This window comes from Nanorana parkeri, unplaced genomic scaffold, assembly GCF_000935625.1.
Source record: "Nanorana parkeri isolate BGI_ZX_2015 unplaced genomic scaffold, ASM93562v1 scaffold224, whole genome shotgun sequence".
Lineage (NCBI taxonomy): Eukaryota > Metazoa > Chordata > Amphibia > Anura > Dicroglossidae > Nanorana > Nanorana parkeri.
The window spans coordinates 1,045,722-1,072,821 of NW_017306492.1; the positions used below are offsets into that span (position 1 = coordinate 1,045,722).

At 41.8% G+C, this 27,100-nt stretch overlaps 1 protein-coding gene across 1 annotated transcript in view; it reads right to left on the minus strand.

The window, feature by feature from the left end:
• HIBCH (3-hydroxyisobutyryl-CoA hydrolase) overlaps positions 1 to 27,100 on the minus strand; it is a 101,666-nt gene that overhangs the window by 61,144 nt on the left and 13,422 nt on the right. The window contains exons 2-6 of the mRNA XM_018556075.1: positions 23,579 to 23,621; positions 18,233 to 18,373; positions 17,391 to 17,475; positions 15,350 to 15,430; positions 11,880 to 11,932 (exon numbers count right to left, since the gene is read on the minus strand). Of these exons, the coding sequence (XP_018411577.1) occupies positions 11,880 to 11,932; positions 15,350 to 15,430; positions 17,391 to 17,475; positions 18,233 to 18,373; positions 23,579 to 23,621 (403 nt within the window). The remainder of the gene's footprint in view (positions 1 to 11,879; positions 11,933 to 15,349; positions 15,431 to 17,390; positions 17,476 to 18,232; positions 18,374 to 23,578; positions 23,622 to 27,100) is intronic.

Genomic DNA, 27,100 nt, shown 5'->3' on the forward strand with positions numbered 1-27,100 from the left:
GCTTGTGAGCCGCTGATGACCGCTATTATTTTGAAGGTGACAGTCTACTGAACAGTTCTGCTATAAGCTTATGGTCGCTAAATCATGAGCTTATAGCAGAACTGTAAATGCCACCGACGTAAGGCATACTGAGCTGGCCAGCCGGGAACACTTTTGTTCCGCCGTATGCCTTACGTCGGTGGCAGCGAAAGGGTTAAGGGCCAATGCCTTTTTAAAAAAAAAATTTGAACCCATGTTATAATCCACATTTTAGGCCTGAAAATCACTTAAAACTCCCACACATTATATATTTTCTGAAAGCCAAGGCCGTATAGAATAAAATGGTAGCAGCTGCAAATTTGTATGCTGCACGATATTAGCGTAACTCCTTATCAAACCCCAACATTTTGTGAAAAATTTACTTTAATGCCCCAAAACACAATAAAATACCAATTTTTTAAATAAAATATAAAAGATAAGGTTACAACGACTAAATAGATACTCAGCATGCCCAGGTCAAAAATTGTGTGCGTCCGTGAAACTGTGTGTAGCAACATGTGTAGCACAATCGTCGTTTTCGTACGTAGGCGCATCCGACGCGTGTTTACGTGACAATGCGCATTATTTTTAAAATTATTTCTAAAAAATAAATAAATGGCAGTAACAGGTAGTCTTTAAGGTGATACTGGGGGTCCAAAGGAACCCCAGTGTCCCCTTTACACTCAAAATAAGCTATTGAAGTGCAGATCGCACTTCAATAGCTTATTGCTGGGCTTCAGGAGCCCAGCTATGACAGCTATGGGACCGGAAGTTATGCAATACGCGTCGCTCCCGGTCCCATAGTGCGGGGTGGGGATCGGCGAACGGATGTTCTCCGCTGTCCTCCCCAGATTCCCGCCGACACCTGGCAAGCCAGTCCTGGGCCCGTAGGAGGGGCAGCGGAGCCCAGGACAAAGCTGAGGAGCCACCAGAATTGCTTCTACTGTAAAGTCGGTCGCCGGCTCTACACAACGGAACAGACTTTTAGCCACCGGGAGTCTGTGTAACCCCTTCAGACTTCATGACGGGATTATCCCGTCATAGGTCATGAAGGGGTTAATGGAAAATGACAGCACATTATACTCCAGACCAGTACATGTACCTAGATTCACCAGACTTCTAGAAATATCCCCAATACTATACACAACTTAGAAAGTTAAGCAGGCCATACACTGTTATATATTTTTTTCATACAGGCTGGGGACCAAAAAAAAAACAAAACGGTTTCTCCATCCACTCTAAAGAGCGTGGATGGCTGAATTCCCTGCATTGTCCATTGTATTCTGACAGTGGCGGATGTGCCACTGTCAGAACACCTGAACAGCAGCTGATTGGCTGTTGTCACTGCTTACCCAAAGATTTTCCATCTGGCTCTCTCAATTTTCTGATCGAAGGATGCCGGGCAGAAGGGTGTCAACAGGTGCACCCAACTGTGCAAATTTAGACCAGTTCACAAAGAACCATCTGAAATTTGCTCAGTGTATGGCCAGCACATATCACTGATCACATTCTTCCAGTGTGTATAAAGCAGCCCTTGTAAAACATATTCCTAAATGCAAATTTTGGAAAAAGGAAAAGTATTGCAACATTAACTCTGTTGGTGCTGCATCCTTCAATGAAAAATTGAAATAGTTTTGCCCCGTGTGTAGCGCTCATCAGAGGTAAAAAAAAAGTTTAAAGAGTTAATAAAAAAGGGGCGGGTTTCTTTTTTGCGGGTGTGCGGCTTCCGTTATGTTCGGACCGGGGTGTCCAACATGTGTACTGTAAGAAACAAAAACAAAATTGGAAGACGGAGGCGCCACTACCTGGCGCAATAAATGTGGTGGAGCAAGGTTTGTCAGAAACAATAGTAATGTACTCACCTGTGGCTGGGTGAGCGCTCACTAGTAATAACCAGGGTGAGGTGGTGGAGTGGGGCGGTGGGATCAGCCCCTCTCTTGCTGGGTGTTGCAGATGGAGACACAAGGGTAGAATAGCAAGGAGGTGAGGTAGGGTGGTAGGCAAGGAGGGGGTGAACTTCTGAAACTCACCGTTGGAAAAGCGAAGGCAGGCTGTCAGCGACGAAGGTGCGGTCAATGTTGTGCCTGGATAGCCGTGGGGTGATCCTCTGGGTGGCCGTTGCCACAGGGGTCCTGGTGGAAGATTCCGGTGATAGGCGCTGGAGGGCGATGCGGTGCCGGAAAGAGGGCCGATGGGCAGACGAGCTGTCGAGATGTCACAGCGCACTGCTGCTTGGGAGCGTGCCGTCTGTGAAGGGGTGGTATGTCCAAAGGGAGCGGAGGTGGACTCACGCTGCGGCTTCCCCGTAGCGTAAAGCAAGCTCCTGACGGACACAGCCCCATTGGGCTATGGGGAAGCCGCAGCGTGAGTCCACCACCTCTTCACTCCACCACCTCACCCTGGTTATTACTAGTGAGCGCTCACCCAGCCACAGGTGAGTACATTACTATTGTTTCTGACAAACCTTGCTCCACCACATTTATTGCGCCAGGTAGTGGCGCTTCCGTCTTCCAATTTTGTTTCTTGCTGCATCCTTCAGCATATTTAAAACATTAACCCATCACAGGCTGGCAGCATTGCCTGCTGAATAGAAATCTGCAAGATACTACAATAAAGTTTGCTAAAATCTTTGAAATACAATTAATAGACTTGGAAGAAGGTAAAGGAGAAAGTGTTTCTGGCAAAAAGTAGTTTTTTTCGTTTTGGAGAGTCAGAACCTCTGTCAAGTTTGTATAGTTGTCTGGGGACCCATTGTGGAGATTCACCCGAATTATTTGTCCCGTTGACTATTGCTGCCGAGACAGAAAATGAGTTGTCATCAGAATAAGATGTAAGAGGAAGTATACCACTGGGGACACTAGTTTTGGTGACAACTAAGACAGGAATTCCTCTCACTTTTGAAGATTTCATCTAATTGCCTTTTGTGGCTCTGAGCCAGGAAGTGAAGAACAATTCCTAAACAGTACATGCTAGCAGACAGAAATGCTAGCTGTGGCCAACTGATAAAGCTCTACATACTTTGAATCACTTTGTGTCAGTCAACTGTTCCCAGCCCAGAAAAAGCTGAGCTCTTTGAGTAAACAAAATCTACTGAAAGCATTATTATATATTATGTAAAATAAAATTTGCATTAGTTCAAAAACTGTGACACAAAGGGGTTGATTTACTAAAGTCAAATGGGCTGTTCACTTTGCAAGGGAATTTTCACTTAGCTTGGTTAAAAATTTACTTTGCAGAGAAAACCCAATTAAGTGCAAGGACAAGAAAAAAAAAACACTTTTTTTGCACATGATTGGATGATGGAAGTCAGCAGCGCTTCACCTCATTCACTAACCTCAGGGAAGAGTCCCTTGCAAAGTAAACAGCCTGTTTTCCTTTTGTAAATCAACCTAATAAAGTCTAGACATGTGCAAAAATCCATATAGAAAAAAAGGATTGGCACAAAGGTTCTTAAAGAACATGAAAGGCCAACATTAGAAGATGATAGCTGCTGTACCTACAACATGTGCTGCTTTTAACTACTTTACAGCCTACATGTTACCTAAATAAAACAACTGACACATTACTTATTGTATTCTAAAATAACGAAGCCAGACCCCGCTCTATCCACAGGAAGCCATTATTTTATTAACATCTCATCTGGAGTGGTGCCAATCAGCTTTTACATTTTCATTTTCTAAGCAGTGTGGGAAAAATGAAAGGTAGAAGCTGACTGGTTGTTATGGACAAACACACCAGTTGACATGGAACGCGTCACTTTTTATTAATTCACTTACTACACTGTATTATGGAAAAGCAGTGTTGTCAACCGGTAAAGAACATCTCCAGAGGTGTCGAATTCCTATCGCCCGATGCCCAGGACATGCAGTTCCGAGCACCAGGCGGGTGGTTTTTTCTACATTTAGCCCTGCTTCAGACAAGCAGGGTTAAATGTACAGCAGGGAAGCCATCACTCGTTTTGTGCAAGCGATCTCGGTGGCTATATAGCCGTCCAGATCACTGGTAATAAGCCTGCTGGCCCGTCTGCTGCCGTAATAAGCCTGCTGGTGACAGGATCAACAGTTATTTTGTGCACATATGAAACAGATATAATGAAATGTTTCAATGGTATATTTACCAGACCAAAGGGAAGGAAAGGGAAGTTAATTGTCTGGGATTACACACAATTAGCTATAAATACTCTTTAGGTCGAAGAACAGTCATGAAAAAGGAGAAGTAACCAAGTGTGTATTGTACCATGTCACTGAAGCATATGATAAATGAGCCATAAAGATAAAGAGTGAGTTGTGAAAACAGCACAAACATACACCAAATACTTGATGGATAATCGTAGGGTGCATTGGTCTATTTGATCATTTCTTGGACTAAAAACTGCCATATGTATTGACAGTATAACTGTTTTGTTTCAGGATTCAGTAGATTATATCAGATGAGCAACCCTTCAATAACCTTATTTTATAATGTCCATAAAATAAAAGGGAACTAACATGTATCATGCCAGAACTACAATACTGTAATGTAAAGGATGGTAACAAAGTGAAGAAGGGTATATCAACTGAATTACATATATCCCAATACTGTTCTCTACAGCTTTGGAACCAAACCTGATCCTTTTGTCTTATTCCTCCTTTGTCCAGCCAGCAAGTTAAAACATTAGAAATCACACCCCCTTGACCAACTACTGGTCTGTGAGTTGACAAAGTAGTAATTAGAAGAAACAATGAAGATTTTGTGTTTTTACTAGATAGAAACTCTCCGTGTTCTTAAACCCCTTCACGACCAGCGACGTACAGTGTATGTCGCTGGCATCGGGGCTGTTTAAACAGACTCAGCGGCCACCAGATCGCTTCTGCCGCCCCCGCCCGACACCCCCGCCGTGTTTCCCGGGCTCCGTTGCCCCTCCTACGGGCCCGGGACCGGCTTGTTTGGTGGCGGTGGGAAGCTGGGAAGGAGAAGGACAAACCTCCGTTTGTGGTTTCCCATCTCCGCTCTATGGGACCGGGAGCGATGCAGATTGCATCACTTCGGTCCCAAAGCTGTCAGTGCTTGTAAGCCCCTCTATGTGATAGCAATTAAAGTAAAATTAAAAAAAAACAGAAAAACATTTAAATGAACATTACATAAAATAAATGTAAAAATAATTTTAAAAAATGTAAAGTCCCCTGCCTCTGCGAGTCTTCATGTAAACATGCATCAGGAGCGCCTACGTATGAAAACGGCGAACACGCTACACATGTTGGGTAGTGCCGCGCACGCCAGAGTGAGAGCAATAATTCTAGGGCCAGTATTTTTGGATATCTCTAAACTGATGACCTATGCTTTTAAAGCCTCGTCTATGGACTTTTTGGGGTACTGAATTTTGTCGCCGTTTCACGGACGCACACAATTTTTAACCTGGGTGTGTTGGGTATCTATTGGGCATTTAAGTGTATTTTGGGGTTTGATAAGAAATTGCGGTAATATCGTGCAACATAAAAATGTGCAACTGCCACCCTTTTATTCAATAGGGTCTTGACTTTCAGAAAATATATCATGTTTAGGGGTTTTAAATAATTTGCAGGCCTAAAATGTGGAATATGACATGGGTGCAGATTTTTTTTACAAAAAAGCGTTAGTCATGAAGGGGTTAAAAAGCAGGGAGAGAGTGGTCTCTGATGAACTCTAAACCATGAAATGCTGGACTCACTGCTATAGCCACCATTATGCATAAACATTATTTATATTAAGAGTTGGATCTGTTTTATGATAAGAGCATGAATACATGAATCCTGCCGAAATTGGTTGCATTATTTTAATTGTGTTTATTATCTTTTACTGAAACTCCAATTGTGAATATAGCAAACAATGTATTTACCTTTATCTTTTAAACAGGTTTATAAAGGCATTGGCTACATTTATGGGCAGAAACACCCCTTTAATCCTGTAAATATTACACAAGGGTTCCTGTAGCTGACAGCGTAATAGATAAACCAGCCAAAAACAAACTGCCATTTATGTCTAAGATGGGAGATTAGCTGTTTTCAGTATTTCAGCAGATGACACTATTAAGGCTTTTACCCAAAGGCCAATAGCAGGTGGAACATAATGCACAAGACACAAATACTGCTCGCTTTGAAAATAGCTTATATCAACTTCCTGCTGTTCAACAACAGTTTTCGGAAACGCTGTGTTCAAAATATTGCAAATAAATGACAGCTAAAATAATTACCTTTTACAAATTATAGATCCTGCATCATGTCTTGTTGTACTGTAGTAACATTTATAGAAAAATATTTAGGCCGGCACATAACACTCCCCTAGCCTGTATATCCAGTACAAATTGTGTGGTTTATTTTATATAAATATGTTATTTCCAGGATAAATATTAATACTGACATACATACAAACAATATTGTCATTTGGCAATTATAGGAGTTCTTGCTGGGCTGTCACTGGAACATAAATGAAGATGAGGGAAAGCTCGCCATCTGCTGGTGGATATGATATACTACAATGGGTGAAAAAACTATTCCCAATATACAGTATATTAGATACACTGTTATTGGAATGAAAATGAAAAACCTTTATGACTACATATATGACTCATGTTAACAGGTACATTTCCACATGTGCTAGTTCCACAAAAAGTCTCTTTTTTTTTCCTGTGTTTACTCTTCTCGGCATGGCTACCACTTTAACTTAATAGCACAATTCAATAACTGATTACTACTAATAGTGGTATACATAAAATTAAACAGTAGGCTCTCTCCATGTTGTACAACTCCAAAAAAGTTGGGATGCTGTGTAAAATTTACATAAAAACAGAATACAATGATTTGTAAATCTCATAAACCCATATTTTATTCACAATAGAAAATAGAAAACATATCAAATGTTTAAACTGAGAAAATGTAACATTTTAAGAAAAAAATAAGGAAAATTTGAAATTGATGGCAGCAACACATCTCAAAAAAGTTGGGACAGGGCCAAGTTTACCACAGTATAGCATCCCCTCTTTTAACAACACTCTGTAAATGTCTGGGAACTGAGGAGACTAGTTGCTGGATTTTTGTCCCATTCTGGCCTGATATGTATAGGATTGAAACTACAGTCCTGGGTCTTCTTTTTCGTATTTTTCGTTTCAAGATGCGCCAAATATTTTCAATTGGTGAAAGGTCTGGATTGCAGGCAGACTAGTTAAGTACCTGGTCTCTTCTACTTTGAAGCCTTGCTGTTATAGATGCAGTATGCGGTTTAGCATTGTCCTGCTGAAATATAAAAGGCCTTCCCTGAAAAAGACGTTGTCTGGATGGGAGCATACTTTCCAGATGTGCAAGCTGCCCATTCCATACGCACTATTGCACCCCCATACAATCAGAGATGCAGGCTTTTGAAGTGAGCGCTGATAACAAGCCTGAAGGTCCCTCTTCTCTTTAGTCCAGAGAGGTACCCTCCTGTTCTGACCCCAGAACAGTTTTCCACTTTGCAACAGACCATTTTAAATGAGCTTTGGCCAAGAGAAGACGGCAGCATTTCTGGATCATGTTCAGATATGGCTTCCTCTTTGCATGATAAAGCTTTAACATTTTTGGATGGCGCAGTGAACAGTGTTCTCAGACAGTGATTTTTGGAAGTATTCCTGAGCCCATGCAGTGATGTCCATCACAGAATCATGCCTTTTTTTATTGCAGTCCTGTCTGAGGACCCGAAGATCATAGGCATCCAATATTGCATTTCGGCCTTGTCCCACAGGGGTAGATTCTCTGAATCTTTTGATGATATTATGCATTGTAGATGATGATATATTTAAAGTCTTTGCAATTTTACTTTGAGGAACATTATTCTGAAAATGTTCGACAATTTTTAGATGCAGCTTTTCACAGATTGGTGAACATCGGCGCATCTTTACTTCGGAGACACTCTGACTCTCTAAGATGCTCTTTTTATACCCAATCATGTTACTGGCCAATGAACCTAATTAGTTGCAAAATGGTCTTCCAGCTCTTTCTTTTAAGTACCACTTACTTTGTCAGCTTTTTGTTGCCCTGTCCCAACGTTTTCGAGAACTGTTGCTGACATCAATTTCAAAATGACATTTGTTTTTTCTTAAAATGGAACATTTTCTCAGTTCAAACAGTTGATATGTTTTCTATTTTCCATTGTGAATAAAATATGGGTTTATGAGATTTGAGATCATTGAATTCTGTTTTTATGTAGATTTTTCACATCGGACCCAATTTTTTGGGAATTGGGGTTATATTTAAATGTACAGTTTATCTTTGGAATCATTATTATTCAATTTTGTTGTATTTTGGATGCATCTTGTTTTTGCCAGGAGTTCTACTTCAAAATGGCAATTATGAATCCCTGAAATAATTTTGAACTGATGAGGCTAAAAATAAACAAATTTCAAATCTTGTCCTATGGCAAAATATTTTTTTTTGTGTAGATGCCTTTTTATACACAGTGTTCGTGGGTTTGTGTTCTACACTTTTGGATGATTTATCTTGCAAAGAAATAAAAAAAAACAAATCAGAGTGAGATATGTGATGTGGGTTTCTGTTTGGTAAGTACTTACAAATACAAAACGTGAAAATAGGGAGAAATGCTGCCACCACATCGTCTAGGGGTCTATTTATATAAAAAAAGATTGCATAACTTTATCATCCGGTGTAATTGCAGATAACATTCAAGTTAACCAGCTCTTGTGAGAATGGGGCAAAAATGACTGTTTTAAGTATAATTTCTTTTCAGGTCGAATGTTCTTTAATAGGTAGATTCACAAAGAACATGTTGAATGGGGAAAATACAGTGTTAGGGCCAACAGATTGAACTGAGGATCATAGCGAATAAACACATCAGCAAGGACATACAATGTTACAAATAAAGAGACTGCTGGATGGAATAAGCATATACATGTAAACCTAGATGCTAAAGGGATAGAAATGGTTACATTTATATGCTCATTCCCCCCCCCCCAGTGGGCTCTTGGATTGCAACATTGTATCTCCTTACCAAAATGTATTTATTTCCTAAGATCCTCAGCTCCATCTAGTGGCCATAATGCAGTATTTTCCCCATTGAAAAGCATTCAACCAGAAGAGAAATACACGAAGAACATTTGTTTTTTCCCCATTCTAACAACAGCTGGTATGTACATGCAGTTTAGCTGGTCAAATAAGCTATGCAATTTTTTTTAAAAACAGAGTCCAGAGTGTTAAGAGTTTCTTTCATTTTGCATCAGCAGTGAAGTTACTTACTAGCCGCAGATGCTTACAGCTACATTAGAAATACAAATATAATATAGTATGTTTTGTTTGATTTCAAGATCAATCATTCAACATATGTAAATGTGTTTTTCCATTTGCAAAATGTCAGAACAGTAAAAATATTGGCAATTGTGGACATAAATGCCTACAGTTTACTTAGGCATTACTGAGCTGTCCTCTTTTTACGTCAGTATTTAAACTTCTCACGCAAGCATAATGTGCTTAGCAGAGAATGTAATCAAGATACACCAAAGCTGAATTTTGCGAGATTTCTAGAATGATCTTGAAACATTGTTGCTATACCTTTATACTTTATGGTCCCTTCCTCTTAACGGAGAACTATGAGGTGAGTGCTTTTCACTCACCTCATAGTTCTAACCGACCTGTGACAATGAGACTGTCACAGGTCGGCTCAGTAGATCGGGAGATGAGCAAACACATACCGGCGTTCGCTCACCTCTCGATCCTGTCACGGCTCTCTGCCGTGACAGGGGAGGGGCTGGATTCCCCCCTCCCCGCTCTGATCGGCCAGTGCTGACTGGCGGAACGGACGGGGGGGCGGGTACAGCTGGCTCTGCCTCTAGATAGGCAGAGCCAGCTGTCACTCACGCAGCTGGGCGGATCCCGGCATAATTGTCGGGATCCGCTTCAGCTGCGGCGTCTCAGTGTATACTGCGGCGTCTCAGTATACCGCGAGCTACAGCTCGTGGTATACTGAGCCTAGGGTGACGGGAGGACGCTAGTTTGTGTCCTCTCGTTACTCTAAGGAGAACTATGGGGAAAAGCCTTAACCTCATAGTTCTCCTTTAATGCACTTTAATCATTTTGTTGGCACTGATATATCCAGTGGGATGAGGGTCCTGCAGAATGCACAGAAGGTAGGAGTAGGATAGGGTAGAGATCTCTATTTAATGACACAGAGAAATATGAAGTGAAGATCTACTTTTTATTTGCAGTAGACACCCTTTTAAAGTGGACCTGTCAGATTTAACATATAGCCTCCTGCCTAAAAGCAGCCACCAAGAGGTGCCTCCTTATACATTTAATAGCCAGAAAACACTCTTTAGTGTTGCTCTCTGGTTTGTTTCACTCTAATACTGAGGACTAAACTCTAGGTTACGTGCAGCAAATGGAAGTGTTTTAGGTGCAGTAAATTTGTTGTGTTGTGTTTTAGCACTAATTTTTGGCAGCATTTTTCAGTGTATTCATTACAATAGTAGTTTTTGCATCCCTTCTACAGTGGTAATTATCAGGTTAATACATAGGGTTATGAGTTCAGATTGAGTTTAAAGGTTAGGATTAAGAGTAAGAATTGGTTATGTTAAAGACCAACTCCAGGCATTTTTTTTCATTGTTTTAACAGAGTGAGGAAGGGATAGAATTTCTGCCATATTTTCTATCCCTGTGACAGACATTCCCCTAATTTTCTGTCCTACTATCATTGAAACAGACAGGATAAAAAAAAAATTTCCGGTACTCGCCGATACCGAATACAGAACCGGAAGTCCCATTCAGGAAGCCAGGCGGCATGTAATGACTTGCCACCTGGCTTCCGGATTAGCAAGGAAGCCGTTTCCATGCTTCTCGTCACATAGTGACGAGAGAGAAGGCTTACTGGCCTATCATGGAAGCCGGGCGCCGTGTAATGACGCGGCGCCCGGCTTCCTGATTGGCCAGGAAGCCGGCTCCATGCTCTCTCGTCATGAGGTGACGAGGGAGCATGAAGCCGGCTTCCCGGCCAATCAGAAAGTCGGGCGCTGCGTCATTACACGGTGGCCAGCTTCCTGATTGGCCAGCTTCCCGACTAATCAGGAAGCCGGGCAGTGCGTCATTACATGCTGCCCGGCTTCCTGATTGGCCGGGAAGCCGGCTCTATGCTTTCTCGTCACAAGTGAGCATGGAGCCAGCTTCCCGGCCAATCAGGAAGCCAGGCAGCGTGTAATGACGTGCCCGCTGGCTTCCTGATAAAGGAGGTATGGGGCTAGGCATCGGAGCATTTGGGCGAGTACGAGTACTCGCCCAAACACTCGGTATCGGCACCTATACCGATACTAGTATCGGTGCATCCCTAGTAATGACAGTCATCATGTGGATAACCACATTTTTATAATAATGTTTTTCCAAGAGGCACTGTAAACAATGTCTATTTTATACTACTACAAACATATTAAAGCTGAACTAAAGTGAAAAAATGGAAAACTTCTAGAAGGCAGGCTCTTTATTGCATGCTGTGTCTCGCCACAATAAAACAAACTTACCTGCCTATTCGTAAGCTTCTTTAGAATGTATACTGAGCTGCGCATGCACAACTCACTGTACATTTTAGACACATCTTGATGCCGGTATGAATGAACTACCATGCGAATGCACAGGAGGTACGTCATTCCCCCACCAGCCCAGCAAGACAGCTGAAGACCCTGCACCAGCCTGTGCCAGGGAGATGCCAGTACCGATGAGGGAGCTCACAGGTGACACATCGCTGGAGCGGAGGTATTTGCGGACTTTAGTTCCGCTTTAAAAGTTTGGAGGTACTTCTTAAAATTAAAAAGATAATTTTTTACATAATTTCCATTTTGTGTTAAATATTATAGAACAAGCACACATAATACTTACACCTCCCATTGTTATTCCATCAATGATAGCGACATAGGGTTTTTTGTATGTTCCTGGCAAACAAAAAATTAAAAGATCAGCAAGGCAGAACATCTTAACAGGTAGCTGACATAAATATCTGTGTGTTTCATTGACTAGCACTATAAGGGCTTGTGTTGATGGAATCAGTTTGACATCAGATTGAGACACTTCTGAGATCATTCAGAATTCATTGACAGGTGCATTTGACCTGCAGTTGACCTCCTTCAAATAGGCTTTGCATTCATATAGACTTGTCTGGGAATGCCAAACCCCTTTGAAGCTAACAAAAGTCTGTAGACACAGGTCCGAATGAGACTGAGAACAGCAGCAGCTGTAGCTTTGCAAGACACTAGACTTTTTTTATGGTAATAACAGGGTACATTTAAAGCCCAAGAACAGTCAGAAAGCATATAAGGTTTAGAAACTGTGGTCTTACTCTTTAAAACTAATAAAGCTGAATAGTTATATAGTCAGTCAGGTTGACACAAGTCTATTGAGTTCAACCTACAGAAAAAAAAAACAAATAGTAAAAAACTTCTATAATCAGAACTCTATTCCCACAGTCACCCACAGCTGATCCTCAGGAAGGCAAAAAAAACAGGAAGGCATGGTTTAATTAGCTCCAATGGGGAAAAAAATCCTTTCTGATCCCATTAGGCAATTGGATATTCCTGGATCAACAATCACTGGGATTTTTTATTTTTAAAATGGCAATATCCAGTTATAGTCTGAATTTAGATTTTTTTTTTGTAAAACAAATTATATTTTAGAACAGTAGGTAAGACATTTGTAGAATCCAGGACGCAATTATTTACTGTATTGTTTTTGCAGTCATTAGCCAACATTACTGCTTAAAAAGAAAATTTCTATGCTTTAGGTTTCCCTAAGTCTGGTGGATTGATTGATTCTATCTGCTGCTGGGTTGGGGACTCAGCATACAGTGTGGGAGTATCAATTCTCATATTATGAATATACATCTGACTCTGACCAATCCCTGAGCAGGCTCACTCAGAGATATGGCTGGAAGAAGGCGATACATATTTGGGAACACCTTACAGAACTCTCTCCCCTGGGGCCTCTCCCTGGGAGGAGGTCTGTATGCTGCAAGATGCCTGGCCTAGGCCTCAGCATGTGTCAGATGCTGGGGGCCTAGAGGCCTAATATGTTACTGAGAAGAAACCTGATGGAAGCTGGGCTGGAGGAAGAATCTGCTTACTGAGGAGTGTCGCATAGGAGCTCGTGAGAGCTGCCGTCTGGACCCTGTGAGAGATCCCTCGCCATATATTCAGATATTATACAGAAGGGAATCCAGTTGGTGCACTGTAAGTCCTGTGACTGTTCTCCTTTAGAGTCCTGGACTGTTCTCTGATGCTACAATCTATCCTGGTCGATCTCATGTGACCTTTTGCGATCTGTTACGTCTATTGTTAATGGTGAAGACACTGTCCTCTATATGTGTTACTCTTGTATCCTGCAACCCTAACCCTCTCTTGTAGTTATTACTAAGCGATATATACTAAAAAGACCCTATGACTCGAGCTTGTTCTATCCTAAAGTGTTGGTATTGCTGGAACTGAGAAAAAGGGCTGGTGGCTGTCAAAACAGGTAGGAGAGCCAAATTCATATTCAGCGGCTCCTTAGATGGTGAGCGCTACAGTATATTAAAATGTTTGCATGAATATATAAATTGATTTTTGTTATAACTGCTTTAAATAAAAATAAAAAAATCATGTCCAGTACTGCAGAGCCACTGGCTTCAGCCATAATTCACTGTAACAGAATACATTGTAATAGTTGGAAATTACATACCGTATTTTTCGCTCCATAAGACGCACTTTTTTCCCCCCAAAAGGCGGGGGGAAATGTGCCTGCGTCTTATGGAGCGAATCCCTATCCCACGACGGCGGAGACATGCAGTTTCGGGCGCCGGGCGTAGTTTTTTGTACATTTAGCCCTGCTAAAGCAGAGCTAAAAGTACAGTAGGAGCCACCGCTCGTTTAATAGGAGTGATCTAATCAGATCACTCGTATTATAACCGAGAAGCGGCGGCGATCGAGAAGCTGTGACAGAAGCTCCGGTCTGTTCAGTGCTCTATAAGGCGCACCGGACCTCCCTGTGTCCTATGGTCTGGTGCGCCTTATGGAGCGCAAAATACGGTATGTTCAAGAGAGGTCCAGGTCTATTTATTTAACAAAAACATACTACATGCTACCATAATGCTATATCAATAGAATTACAAATCATGCAGATATACATGACAAAGTTGTGTTTTCAGGTACACAGAGCAGTGAGTCTTTTGTTATGCCTATTAGACTGCAAAGACACATTTAGACACCCTGTATAACTACTCTAATATATTGGTAATAAATGTCTATCTGACTATATATGTTTCTGGGTCTTCGAATGGGCTTTCATTTTATGTTCCCTATTACCCAATGGGAAATGTAATATACGTAAGTAGACTGCATTAGTGTGTAAAAATTTCACTGGGATTCTGAATATGAAAGTGAATTGTCACACACCTACAAAGTTATCATGGTTATGCACTTTTCGGTGTAAGCCATGAAATTGAACTATGAAAAGACACCACTAAGAACCGATTGAAACTTTCAAGTGCTTGCAGGTATCAAACCCTCACAGTGAACTTATGTGTTCGATAAGTGCAAAATTACCTGTAGGTTCTGCCTGAAATAAAACTTCCTGTACACTCTGTTACACTGTCTGAGGCTACGTTCACACCTGCACTACACTGCACGACACCGGGTTTGTGTGCTAGTGCACACAGCGATTGCTGCAAGGCCCCATTGATTTCAATGCAGTGACATCCACGCGGCAATCGCTCAAAAAAGGTACAAGTACCTTTTTTGCGACACACGACGTGGCTTTTTTAGATCGTGTTCACTTGCACGGGCGGAATGGTGGTGGGAGACCGCGTGATCTGCCTGGTGCGACTGGGGTGCCATTAGAAAATAATGGCACCCACACAGCGATCGGTTCACACCTTGACGACTGCTGATCGCGCAGCAATTGTGCACCAAACTGTGCTGATTACCGCGCGGTCAGGAGTCGCCTAGGTGGGAACCTAGCCTCAAGTTATCATCGTTTCCAGTTCTCTCTGTGGACAACAGAACCTACCCTTCATGTTAGTCCTGATAGCGCACTTCCTGTACTATAGTGACAACACTGCTCCTCTATCATTAGGTGAATGATAGAGGAAACAAAAAGAAAACAAATGCAACCACCACATTTAAGGACTGGTAAGGTGCAATATGTTCTGTGTTTAGATACACTTTAATGCTCTAGACAATCTTGCTTCCCCCATAGGCAACCAGTTTGTTGAATAATTGAATTTGAGTCATTAAAACTGCCATATTGAACCAACCATCACCAAACATCTGTATGGTCTTTTTAAAACGTGAACCACAATATGTAACAATTTTAATCCATACCAATAGCATTGTTTAGAGTGTACTCTTCTCTGAAGAAGTCTTGGGCAAATCTGTCTCCTGACTTTCCAGCATTAGTAACAGCTAATTAGAAAAACATAGAAAGTTCAGATTTTAGAAGATGCCAAACACTCTTAAACAGTTTATTTGAAAATATAAAGTCAGTTTTCATTCACTAATTTAACAGTAATAACCTAGTAACACTAACCAGCTAGATAATATTTCAAACAGGCCAGGAACAATTTTTACATAGCTTATTTTCAAATAGTTGGCAATTATTGCGTAATAAAAAAACTAGCAGAACAGATACTAGTAGTGCATTGACATAGTGTACCCAGCTTAGCAACAGGAATGTAACCTTTGTAATGAACAATAAAAAAGGTACAGTAATACCAAAAGATAAAAACATCTAAATGTGAGCTAAAATAAAACAGTACGGTCACTTTCATACTTCATCTAGGCCCGATAAAATAATAAAACAGAGTTTCTTTTTTTAGCGGATCTTATCATGATGGATCGGGGGAAATCGATGTAAAGGGTTCGCTTACATCCTACCGTCCATAGACATAACATGGGTTTGGTTAGTTTAGAAAATAGAAGCAAATGTTCACTATTTATTCATTGCTTATTTTGCACACTGATGTTTTGGTTTCACAATGTGTAATGCAGAAAGATTAATAGTCAAAAAGTCAAAATAAAATTCTGCCTAGGTTTATAAAACTCAAATTGTTCCATTAACGATATTATTTAGCTTTCTTTGTTTAAAAGGATAACTAAATTAGATGCAGCTCATAGAGGTACGCTCTGCGCTGTAATTGTGCTTTTATCGACCTGAAATGATTCTATTTCAGAAACCACAGATATGTACCAAAGCATTTAGAAAATGTGTCTCGTGAATGTGTTTCATATATTATACTGTTTTACTAAATTGCTCTGCCTGCCGTGGGAATGCCATCACTTTATCAAGGACAAGCTATGATACTGGGTTTCAACTTCAGAGTCTATTAGGAAGAAATCTGATATCACATTTATGGCAAGAGAGGAAATAGAGAAATACAGCCTCTAGCATGTTGCTTCTAGGGAGAGAATGGGTTGCGCTTTTCTATTAAAGTAGAATTAAACACTGGTAGCAAGATATATGCAGAAACATAAAAAATAAATTTAAAAAGTTACCAAATAGGTAATTACTTACCTGTTTCTCCGCCGCTCGCTCCCGTCTGAAGATTCTTGAGCGAACGTGAAGGATCATGGGGCAGGTGCATGCGCGGTGAAAGTCAAAGCACACAGCCGTGAGTGTGCACGCGGACAGACTCCCAGGGACAGGAATAGACCGGAGTCAGCGCTGGATCAGAGACCGGCACCAGCGCTGGAGGGACTCCTGAATACTACTGAAAAGCTGAAGATGATTGGATCAAGAGGCATAATTTAGGGTAAGCGTGGGGGGGAATTGTGACTTTAATGTCACTTTAAAGCTACAATATAAATCAGAGGTCCTGCATCACTTCAAACATGCCACTGGTAAGACAATGATTGTCTTACCAGTGGCATCAAGGGGATCGTGTGTGACCCCGAAACGTTGCAATAAGTGTATTGTTGCATGAAACGTCAATAAAGAGACGTTATTCTACCTTGGAGTGCCGGTGTCCATAATTTCCTATATTCTACAGAAGAAGAGGACACCAGAAACCTATTTTGTGACTACACATCCAGAATGCAGAGGGCAGGTTTTCTAGACTCCTGCAGGGCTTCCACAACAAGAACTGGGGTACAACAGAGGTCACTGCAGGAAGTTTAGGACGCTACCTTGATAAAGGCATGCAGAGGTTTATCTATCTACAATGATTCCTTGGCAGTGTAGTATGACCTGCTATTAGTCTCTGTGAAATAAGTACTAGCAGAGCTTCTATGATAATATGTCACCCTGGGAAGCTTTTCCGGAGGTTGACATCTATGTAAATGTCATCATTTTGTGGTAGTAGAAAAGAAGAAAAACTTTACGCCAGATATTTACGGTACTCATCAAATCAAATTAAATAGCCCTTACCAATGATGTCACCTCCAGCACAAAATGCTTTTCCTCCAGAGCCTTTAATTATCACTAGAAATGTGTCTGGGTCTTCTTCCCAAAGCTAGAACAGAATAGCAAAGGAAGACATGTAACCAAATAAAATGTGAAAAAAACAATGGGGGGAATTGATCAAAACTGTAGCAGATTTGAACTGCAGCTAATCAGCTTCTCTCTCTCATTTTCAAATCTTACCTGAGCAAACTGAAGAGAGATGCTGCTTGGTTGCCAACGGCAACTGCTCCAGATTCTGTTTGCTACAGTTTTGATAAACGTCCCCCAATGTTTGATAGAAAATTCACAGCACAGTGCTTATAAGAAGGAACACATGCAAAAATAGTGCCTACCATACGCAATACAGTTCACTGCTAAGCTGACATGAGAGCTTTTTTTTTTTTTAAATCATCAGGAGTTTATGATTGTTCATGCAACAACAATAGCCTCTGTCCACATCTGTGCACTATGGCAACGTGCGTTTTTGCTCATGTTTGTGTGTCATTTTCTAAGACACGTTGCAGTGGCATTTATTTTTAATGGCACCCCAATGATTGTTGCTGCACGATGCATTTGATATGTGTGCACCATGTATTTTGTTAGCATGCATTTTGGTGCCAATGTTTAAAAAAAAAAAAAAAGGCACAGGGACTATGGTGTGAATGCCGTAAAAGGAATTGGCTGGCCTAAACGTGATGCACAAAAAAGCACATACATGCACGCTGTGATGCACCACTGCCACAAATGTGAATGGGAGCTAACATTTAGAACATTACCATCAAAGCACATTGTAATAAAAAGCAATTATAATTTTACTATCTACTTACTTTAAGCTGTTGATAAATATTGCGGGCCATGTTAAGGTTTAAGGCATTCAAAGCCTTTGGTCTGTTCATTGTGATTACTCCTGCACATCCACTCTTTGCTAGAAGGACCTCTGCTTCTGATGGAGAGTGACTGGACATGGTCTATAATTAAAAATAAATTAAAAAAAGGGAAATGTTTGTGTTTATAATCTAATATGATCAAGATACATTTTATTAAATTACAACAGATAATTAAAAAAAAATAAGCCACTTAAAAACTTTACAGGTCACCTGAGAAGAAATGAAACATATCGGAACTGCAGTTGCTATATCTGTTATTAGAGAAACAAGCTCTAGTGCTGTGATGCTGATCCTGGTTTCATTAGCTTGTGACTGACCTTAAAGGAGAACTATGAGGTGAGTGATTTTCACTCAGCCTCATAATCTGAGCCGACCTGTGACAATGAAACTGTCACAGGTCGGCTCAGTAGATCGGGAAGTGAGCGAACACATATCGGCGCTCGATCACTTCTCGATCTATCCCTGCATAGAGCCGTGACTGTCACTCTCAGCTCCCTTCAGGGATTACCCCCCCTCCCCTGTCCGATCCTCCAGCGCTGACAGGCAGAGCCTTTAAACACAAACTGGCAATGGCAGTTCTCTATTTTTCTCCATTTCCTATCCTAATGGGCTCACATTAATGTTCCGACATGTAACGTGGCATTCATTTCACAGTGGCAATGCAAACTTAAAAGTTCTTTTCACTTTTTACAGAAAAGCACAAGGCTGTTACAACTAGAAAATTGTTCATTGTGGCTGGAGTCATGGACTTTGAGCTCCTTTCAGTCCACAAAATGCAGTGGTATTGTGAACCTGAAAGTACTCAGCACACAAAGGTTCTCAGAACATTTTTGGATGAAGCCAAATAGTAAAGCAAGATAACATTAGAAATGTGCTTTGTAACCTTTATTAGTGTATCATATAACCTTTATAGAGTATCATCAGTATTAAAAAAAAGCAGTCAGTTGCATTTTGGACCTAAAGCTGGCCTTTAGCCATATGCTTTGATTAAAAGCAAGCTTTAGGTCTGCAATGAATCAGTCTAGCTTGCTTATTGACTTCGATGTATATGAAGCTTTAATAAAGATAATTAAGAGGACTGTGTGTAACTGGCATTATCTTGTCTACGCCTTGGGTCTGGTCATGCAAGCTGCAAAGAACCACCATTAGAGTGTCCCTGGCTGATGCTGACAGCTGGAGGTTGAAAGGGTATTTCTTTTTACATTAAACCAAATGCCTTACCAGAATTTTTCTGGGTTTCAGCAGAAAGTCAGAGGAAAGACACAAAATAGCTAAACAATAAAATTCCACCCAGCAGGAGATCAAATATGGCAGTGGATTGCTCTGCCCCACTATATAACTCCTTACATCTATAATCTGTATTTTCATTTTTTTTTTAAACAGTCAGAAGAAACATATTCCTGTACAAGCTGCCATGGATGACCTCCTTCTCAAAATGTTAGTCGCCTAGCTGTTGTGCTGATCCTCTAATTACCGTGCTTTCTGAGCCACTGACCTGAAACTAGTATGCATATCAGGAGTATTACATACCTGTGACAGGTCAGTGACTTACAAAGCATTCATGCAAGGACATACACAGCAAAGTCCACTGGTAAGAGGATGCTTGATCCGGATCGAGAGCTGCAGCTAACGATTATTTTCAAAACGATCGTGGATTTGGGCGGGCGGTGAGTGTGAGGCACGGAGGAGGTGCGGAGCGTGGATGCGGGCAGGTCTGGCAGCGGCGAGCGTGAGGTGGGGAGGAGGTGGGGCGCGCAGTGTGTGTGGAGCCGAACAGGGCCAACCATCAGAAGCCGATTAATCGATTATTGAAAAAGTTGACAACTTTTTCAATAATCGATTATGTCGATTAGTTGTTGCAGCCCTATCCGGATCTACAGCTAATAGCTACACTAATGACCGGGAGGGAGACCATCTCTCCTGGCCTGGACATTAAAAGACGGCTAAGCATTTATATGCACAATATGGAACTTGGTTTGCGGTATACACCCTCTTTCTACTGCTGGCAGGGATAGAAGTTTGTGATTACATGGAGGCAGGGGCGTTTCCTCTGCAAGGCAAACAAGTCGCAAGGTTGCACTTTGCAGGGGGGCGGCAGATTGCCGCCCCAAATCATTGCGGGGGGCCAGGCTGCCTAATCAGGCAAATTAGGCGACCGCTTGTTGGGTCTCGCGGCTGCCTAATTTACCTGAGAGAGCTGCTGGGTGGAGGAGGCAGGACCGGAGGCGGGGCTGGGCCAGGGTCACGTGAGATGCGGCCCGGCCGCCCCAGGGCTACTGACAGTGGCGAACTGGATCCGAGAGCAGGAAGGCAAGACAGGAGGCTTCAGGACTGTCAATGCGTATAGCGAGCTGCACTTTTACATCCACAGCTGCTGCTCTCCTCCCTTCTTCCAGTGCAGGCTCTGCTGGAGGTGAAGCATCTGACTAGTGACCAAGCTGCACCTACTGAGGAGACAGAGCGACAAGCAGGTAGCAGGGCTTAGGGAGGGCTTGTATTCTGAGTATTCCCTGGGTGTTCTTCTGTTTTACTTCTAAGTTCACTGTTTTGCTAATTTCAGAGCTCAGTGTATTACTAAGTGCAGAGCCCAGCGCGTCACCAAGCGCAGAGCCCAGTGCATCACTAAGCGCAGAGCCCAGTGCGTCACTAAGCGCAGAGCCCAGTGCTTTACTAAGCACAGAGGCCAGTGCATCACTAAGCGCAGAGCCCAGTGCGTCACTAAGCGCAGAGCCCAGTGCTTCACTAAGCGCAGAGCCCAGTGCTTCACTAAGCGCAGAGCCTGTGGAGGGCTCCACAAGGTCTCAGGTGGGCAATGTGGAGTCACAAAAGATCCTTTACAGCCCACCTGAAACCTCGGCTTCCCTGCTACACTACTAACGCAACAAAGCACAAAACCTTAATATACCACTGCTTGGAGGTAATATGAATACAACCATTATCTTGCTCTTTTTAGATTATCCAGTTGGAAGACTTTCTTTATCTCTTTCCCTTGTTGCATGTATTAACTACTGTACTGTTTTCCCCTTGGAGCTGTGATCATGGTACTTGAAGAAAGAATATGGAGGTTTTCCATATGTCAGCCAGTAGTCAAGATTTAAGGGCAAGAGATGGAGAGATCTGTGACCGTGTGACTGTGTCTCTGTGCCCACCTGGGTGGTTGGCTTTTTGAGTGCTTGGCTCCCTATATATGACCAGCATCTAGCATAATTATGTCTCTATCTTGCTCCTGAGGAAGCGACACTGTACTTGAAATGCATAGAGCTCAAGTGTCCCATATACCCTGATCCAACCGGTATGATTAATGGTATGTTATATGTTTAAACTATCAAATGAAGTGTAACAAATTATGGGTGGGACTTATATAGGAGTCAAATGTGTATGAACACATGGGGAGCAATATGATTGATTGATATGATAATTGTATTGGGGTTTTATGATGATAAAAATGTTTAACAATGTAAATAATACATTTGTTTTTACTGATAAAGTTGGCTGTGTAGGTGCTTTAGAAATCTGTCAAGGTATATATATGAGAATTAAAAAAAAAAATAGCACTGAGTAGGAAATACTAATAACAATCTGGTTTGACAGCAACATGTACACTGCATCTCTATTATCATATTATCTTAAGATGTTGAGCTGCAAGAGCAACAGAGCTTTCAATTAAGCTTTTCATGTGTTATGTCTATCTGCCTAGAGATCTACTAACTGCCTTACTTACTGCTAACAAAATGTTGTAATTCCAGGTTACATATGTGTGGCACTGTGTGTAGGAATTAAACACTGTTGCAATTTTATTTACCAGTTTATTTACCAGTTAAGTTGAGCTCTGAGTATTAAAATCCTTTACCCTTGTGGTAGGTCCTCCTCCCCATCTGCAAGAGTTAAAGGTTGCTTTTCACTCACCTCATAGTTCTAGCCGACCTGTGACAATGAGACTGTCACAGGTCGGCTCAGTAGATCGGGAGGTGAGCGAACACACACCGGCGTTCGCTCACCTCTCGATCCTGTCACGGCTCTCTGCCGTGACAGGGGAAGGGCTAGATTTCCCCCTCCCCACTCCGATCCGCCAGCGCTGACTGGCAGAACGGACAGGGGAGGGGGTGGGTACAGCTGGCTCTGCCTCTAGATAGGCAGAGCCAGCTGTCAGTCACGCAGCTGGGCGGAGCACACGGCTCTCTGCCGTGACAGGGGGGGGGGGCTGGATTCCCCCCCTCCCCGCTCCAATCCGCCAGCGCTGACTGGCGGAACGGACGGGGGAGGGGGCGGGTACAGCTGGCTCTGCCTTTACATAGGCAGAGCCAGCTGTCAGTCACGCAGCTGGGCGGATCCCGGCACAATTGTTGGGATCCGCTTCAGCGTCTCAGTATACCGCGAGCTACAGCTCGCGGTATACTGAGCCTAGGGTGATGGGCGGACCATAGTTTGTGGAAAAGACTTAACCCCATAGTTCTCCTTAAATGTTTCAAGCTTGTGCTACAAAGACACCGAAATCCCTTTAAATTTAGTGACAGATTTACAGTGAATCAACATGAAAAGACAACATACTATGATGAGGCATAGAGATGGATGTCATGTGATTCTGCAATAATTTATTTTATAACACAATTGAAATATTACTTTATTATCTTCTGGCTTAGGTTAATGATATGTAATTTCTGACAGTTAGAATGGCTTTGAAAGTGGTCCATATTTATATATTTGTAATTTCCATTTAATAAATTACTATCTATATTTCACCACTATAGTCCAGATAGAAACAACCAGACAACATATCTACCCAAAAATTCAATGATCTGTTTTAGGTTTTCTAACCTATTAATTTACATCTTTATAAAGTAACACAAAATGGCAGAAAGTAACAAAATATCACAATATTAGCAACACACACCTCTCAAATGGTTGGTAGAGTTGTTCCACAGAATCCAACCAGTGTGCGTCTTCACTCAGTGTCAGAGTGGCAGGCAATTCAGCCTTTACATTTCACCAAAGGACCTCACATCTGCTTGCAAAATCAATAAAGCTCATTCCTGTTTTATACTCTACGTTAGTCCTTATTTCATTAAGTTGCAGATCAGAATAAATCGGAGATGAAAGAAAGAGGAATCAGGATTACTTGGGTCAAAGATGGAAGCCTCTCCCTACATGTTTTGCAGACAGCTGCTGCTTCTTCAGGCATATCGGAGCAGTATAACCCATAACTGTGGAATACTTGGCTGCACACAATAATATAACAATGACTTATTTTTACCTTCATCCACCTTACGATTTAAGAGTTGCACTCACCAAATGTTGTGAAATAACTTGTAATCTTTTTAAGGACATCAACCTGAAACACAAAAATTTACATTGCAATTATTACTGATATGCATCATACATGAATATGTTTTTTTCAACATAATTAGCATACTGTATACAATTTGGCATTCTTGATAATCGAAGTTTAGCTTTATTTGTTCAGAAGCCTGCTTTTCAGACGCAGTATCTTTGTCAGGTAACTAAAGTCTTTGCACACTTCAAAAGTAGTTATAATATGAGCTATATAACTTATAGGCTAACACATCAGTCCTCAGTACCTGCCAGAAACACACTTCCTTTCCTAGGGTAGCAATATTTACTCCCTGTACTGTATCCATATATGAGCAACGTTGTCACCCTAGAAATGTGTTAGGGGGTGTTCTGTAATCCACAGAACTGAAGTGTAACCAAGGCTAAAAACACAAATGCTGAATAAATCACTTACAGTGGATGCTGCTCCGTGATGTTTAAAAGTTTTATTTTCCTGCAGAATCATCAGATCCTATGAGCACTGGTCCTCATATCCTGTTTATGGTGGTTCCTTTCCATTGCTGAGTTCTATGGAGACACCCTTATGTGTGCTAGTTCCCACAAACACTCCTTCCTCCCTTTTCCTAGCTAGTAGAGGTACAGCTACTGGAGACTGCTCTGTCCCTTGTGATCTTGCACTGGACAGGACGTTCAGGGAAGCTGAGCTGAGAGAGTTGGAGCAAGAGGTTTGGAAACATAATGACAGTAAACTCTTGGCCAAAAATGTAAAGAAATAAATGAATGTCAATTTGTGTGATTTGGATTCAATTTTTTTTAAAAAGGTTGAGAGTTTCATTCAATTTTAAGTGCATCGCATGAAGTTAGGTATGATTAATAGATATTTTTTTGTGCTGCTTAAAACTCTGGGACCTCCTCAACAAACTAAGCATTTACATGCTTCTGTTTTATTTGCTACATTGGTGGAATGGCTGACCCCTTTTGTACCTTTCTTCACTTTGTTACTTTTCCAAAACATGGGGAAATGTTGGCCAGACATACACACTACAAGGTAATGTTGTGAGCACATTACATTATTAAAACAGACCTTCACCCCCTTTGACTAAAAATCATGAGATGAGATTATGTGCATGGTCACATGTCCTAGTCACATGTGCCAGAGTTCCAGGAAGTAAAGGGAGATATATCAATCTACCCTTAGTTAAAATGGCCGATGTCAGAAGAATGGGGACAAAGAATAAAAACCCAGCAATTATCTAAAGGGATCTGTTTGTAGATTGCCATTACCAAACATTTGTAAAGATGTATTACACATGTCCTACTGGCTACTGGTAATTGGACCATATTAATCTGCCCTTAGTATAAATGGCCATAGTGAGAAGTATGGGGATGAAAAGGTATGCAAACAATAAAAAATATATATATATTGTGACATGAGGAATGGGGAAGTTATCAACGGGCGATATATTTCCCCTCGCTTTCTGTCCTATGTACATGACTAGCGGAACCCAGACCGGGTTTTCGGGCTGACTTTTGGTTTGAATAATCCAGCTCTGGTTTTGTGTCTCTCACCTGGATAGTTAATTGCCTAATGATTGCTTATCCAGGTGACATAAAAGGGGAAGGCTGAGGGCCTGTTCACATGATATCAGGTCCTGATCAGGTGCGGATCTGCAGACGCGGTGCTACTGATGCAGTGCGCTTTTGCCGCGTTTTTGATGCGTTCCAGTTAAAAAAAATAATAATAATAATTTTTGCTGGAGGGGGGCTGTCAGTATCTTAGCTGCAGTGCAGTGCGTTTTTGACGGGGTTTTTTTGCCGCGTTTTGCGTTTCCTGACCGTACGAAATGTGACATGCAGTATTGTTTCTGTCGTAACCTGAACGGACTGCGCACGTGAGAACTGTAGCCCATAAAACATATAGGGATACTTTGGGATGCATTTTTAGTGCAGGAGCGTACGGATCAGGTCAGCACACAAAACGGACGTCGTGTGAACAGGCCCTGAAGCATGATATTGCTCTGGCCTGGGACTCAGACAGCCTTCTGAGAGAGCTAAGCTGCCCACACACCTTACAATTTATCTGCAGATTTTCTGTGGTCAGATGGAAAAGTTGCAACAGATTCCTCCATCTACACTTAAAGGAGAACTATGGGGTTAAGGCTTTTCCCCATAGTTCTCCTTAGGGTAACGGGAGGACACAAACTAGCGTCCTCCCGTCACCCTAGGCTCAGTATACCGCGAGCTGTAGGTAAGGATCGAGAGGTGAGCGAACGCCGGTGTGTGTTCGCTCACCTCCCGATCTACTGAGCCGACCTGTGACAGTCTCATTGTCACAGGTCGGCTAGAACTATGAGGTGAGTGAAAAGCAACCTTTAACTCTTGCAGATGGGGAGGAGGACCTACCACAAGGGTAAAGGATTTTAATACTCAGAGCTCAACTTAACTGGTAAATAAACTGGTAAATAAAATTGCAACAGTGTTTAATTCCTACACACAGTGCCACACATATGTAACCTGGAATTACAACATTTTGTTAGCAGTAAGTAAGGCAGTTAGTAGATCTCTAGGCAGATAGACATAACACATGAAAAGCTTAATTGAAAGCTCTGTTGCTCTTGCAGCTCAACATCTTAAGATAATATGATAATAGAGATGCAGTGTACATGTTGCTGTCAAACCAGATTGTTATTAGTATTTCCTACTCAGTGCTATGTTTTTTTTTGTATTCTCATATATACGCCGGTATGTGTTCGCTCACCTCCCGATCTACTGAGCGACCTGTGACAGTCTCATTGTCACAGGTCGGCTAGAACTAGGAGGTGAGTGAAAAGCACTCACCTCATATTTCTTCTTTAACTGTGTGGATGGAGTAATCTCCACCTGGGCCAATCTGTTGCACTTTTTCCATCTGACCACAGAAAATCTGCAGATAAATTGTAAGGTGTGTGGGCACCTTTACACGGTGGATGTGTGTGAGTAAAGGTGCCCACACACCTTACGACCATCGCAAGACTTTTGTCTTGCGATGGTCATAAGCTTATTAACCCCTTCGTGACGGGAGACGTACACATGTACGTCCTGCCACAAAGGGACCAAATGACTCGTCACGTACATTGTACGTGACGAGTTATTTGCTGCATTAGAGGGCTGGTAACCACTGAGAATCAGCGGTTACCATTCATTAATGGATGCCTCAGTATAGAGGCATTCATTATTGAAAGGGTTAACCTTTTTCAGACACCTGATACCTTAATATCGGGTGTCTGAGAGCCAAAGCAGAGCGGGCAAACATGCCGCCAAAAGCCGGCATTCTGACAGCTCGTATAGATCGAGAGCTATCTCTCGGATCGTATACTGGCTTTTTTTTTTTTTTTTCACTTTCAGGAATAGATACAAAATGTTTCTATTCCTGAAAGAAGAATGTTTCAGTTTTCTGACCGTTGTTGGAACAATCAGAAAACCTTTAGTGACAGCTGAATCCTGAACTGCTGCAGGATCAGTGTCACTAACTTATTATTG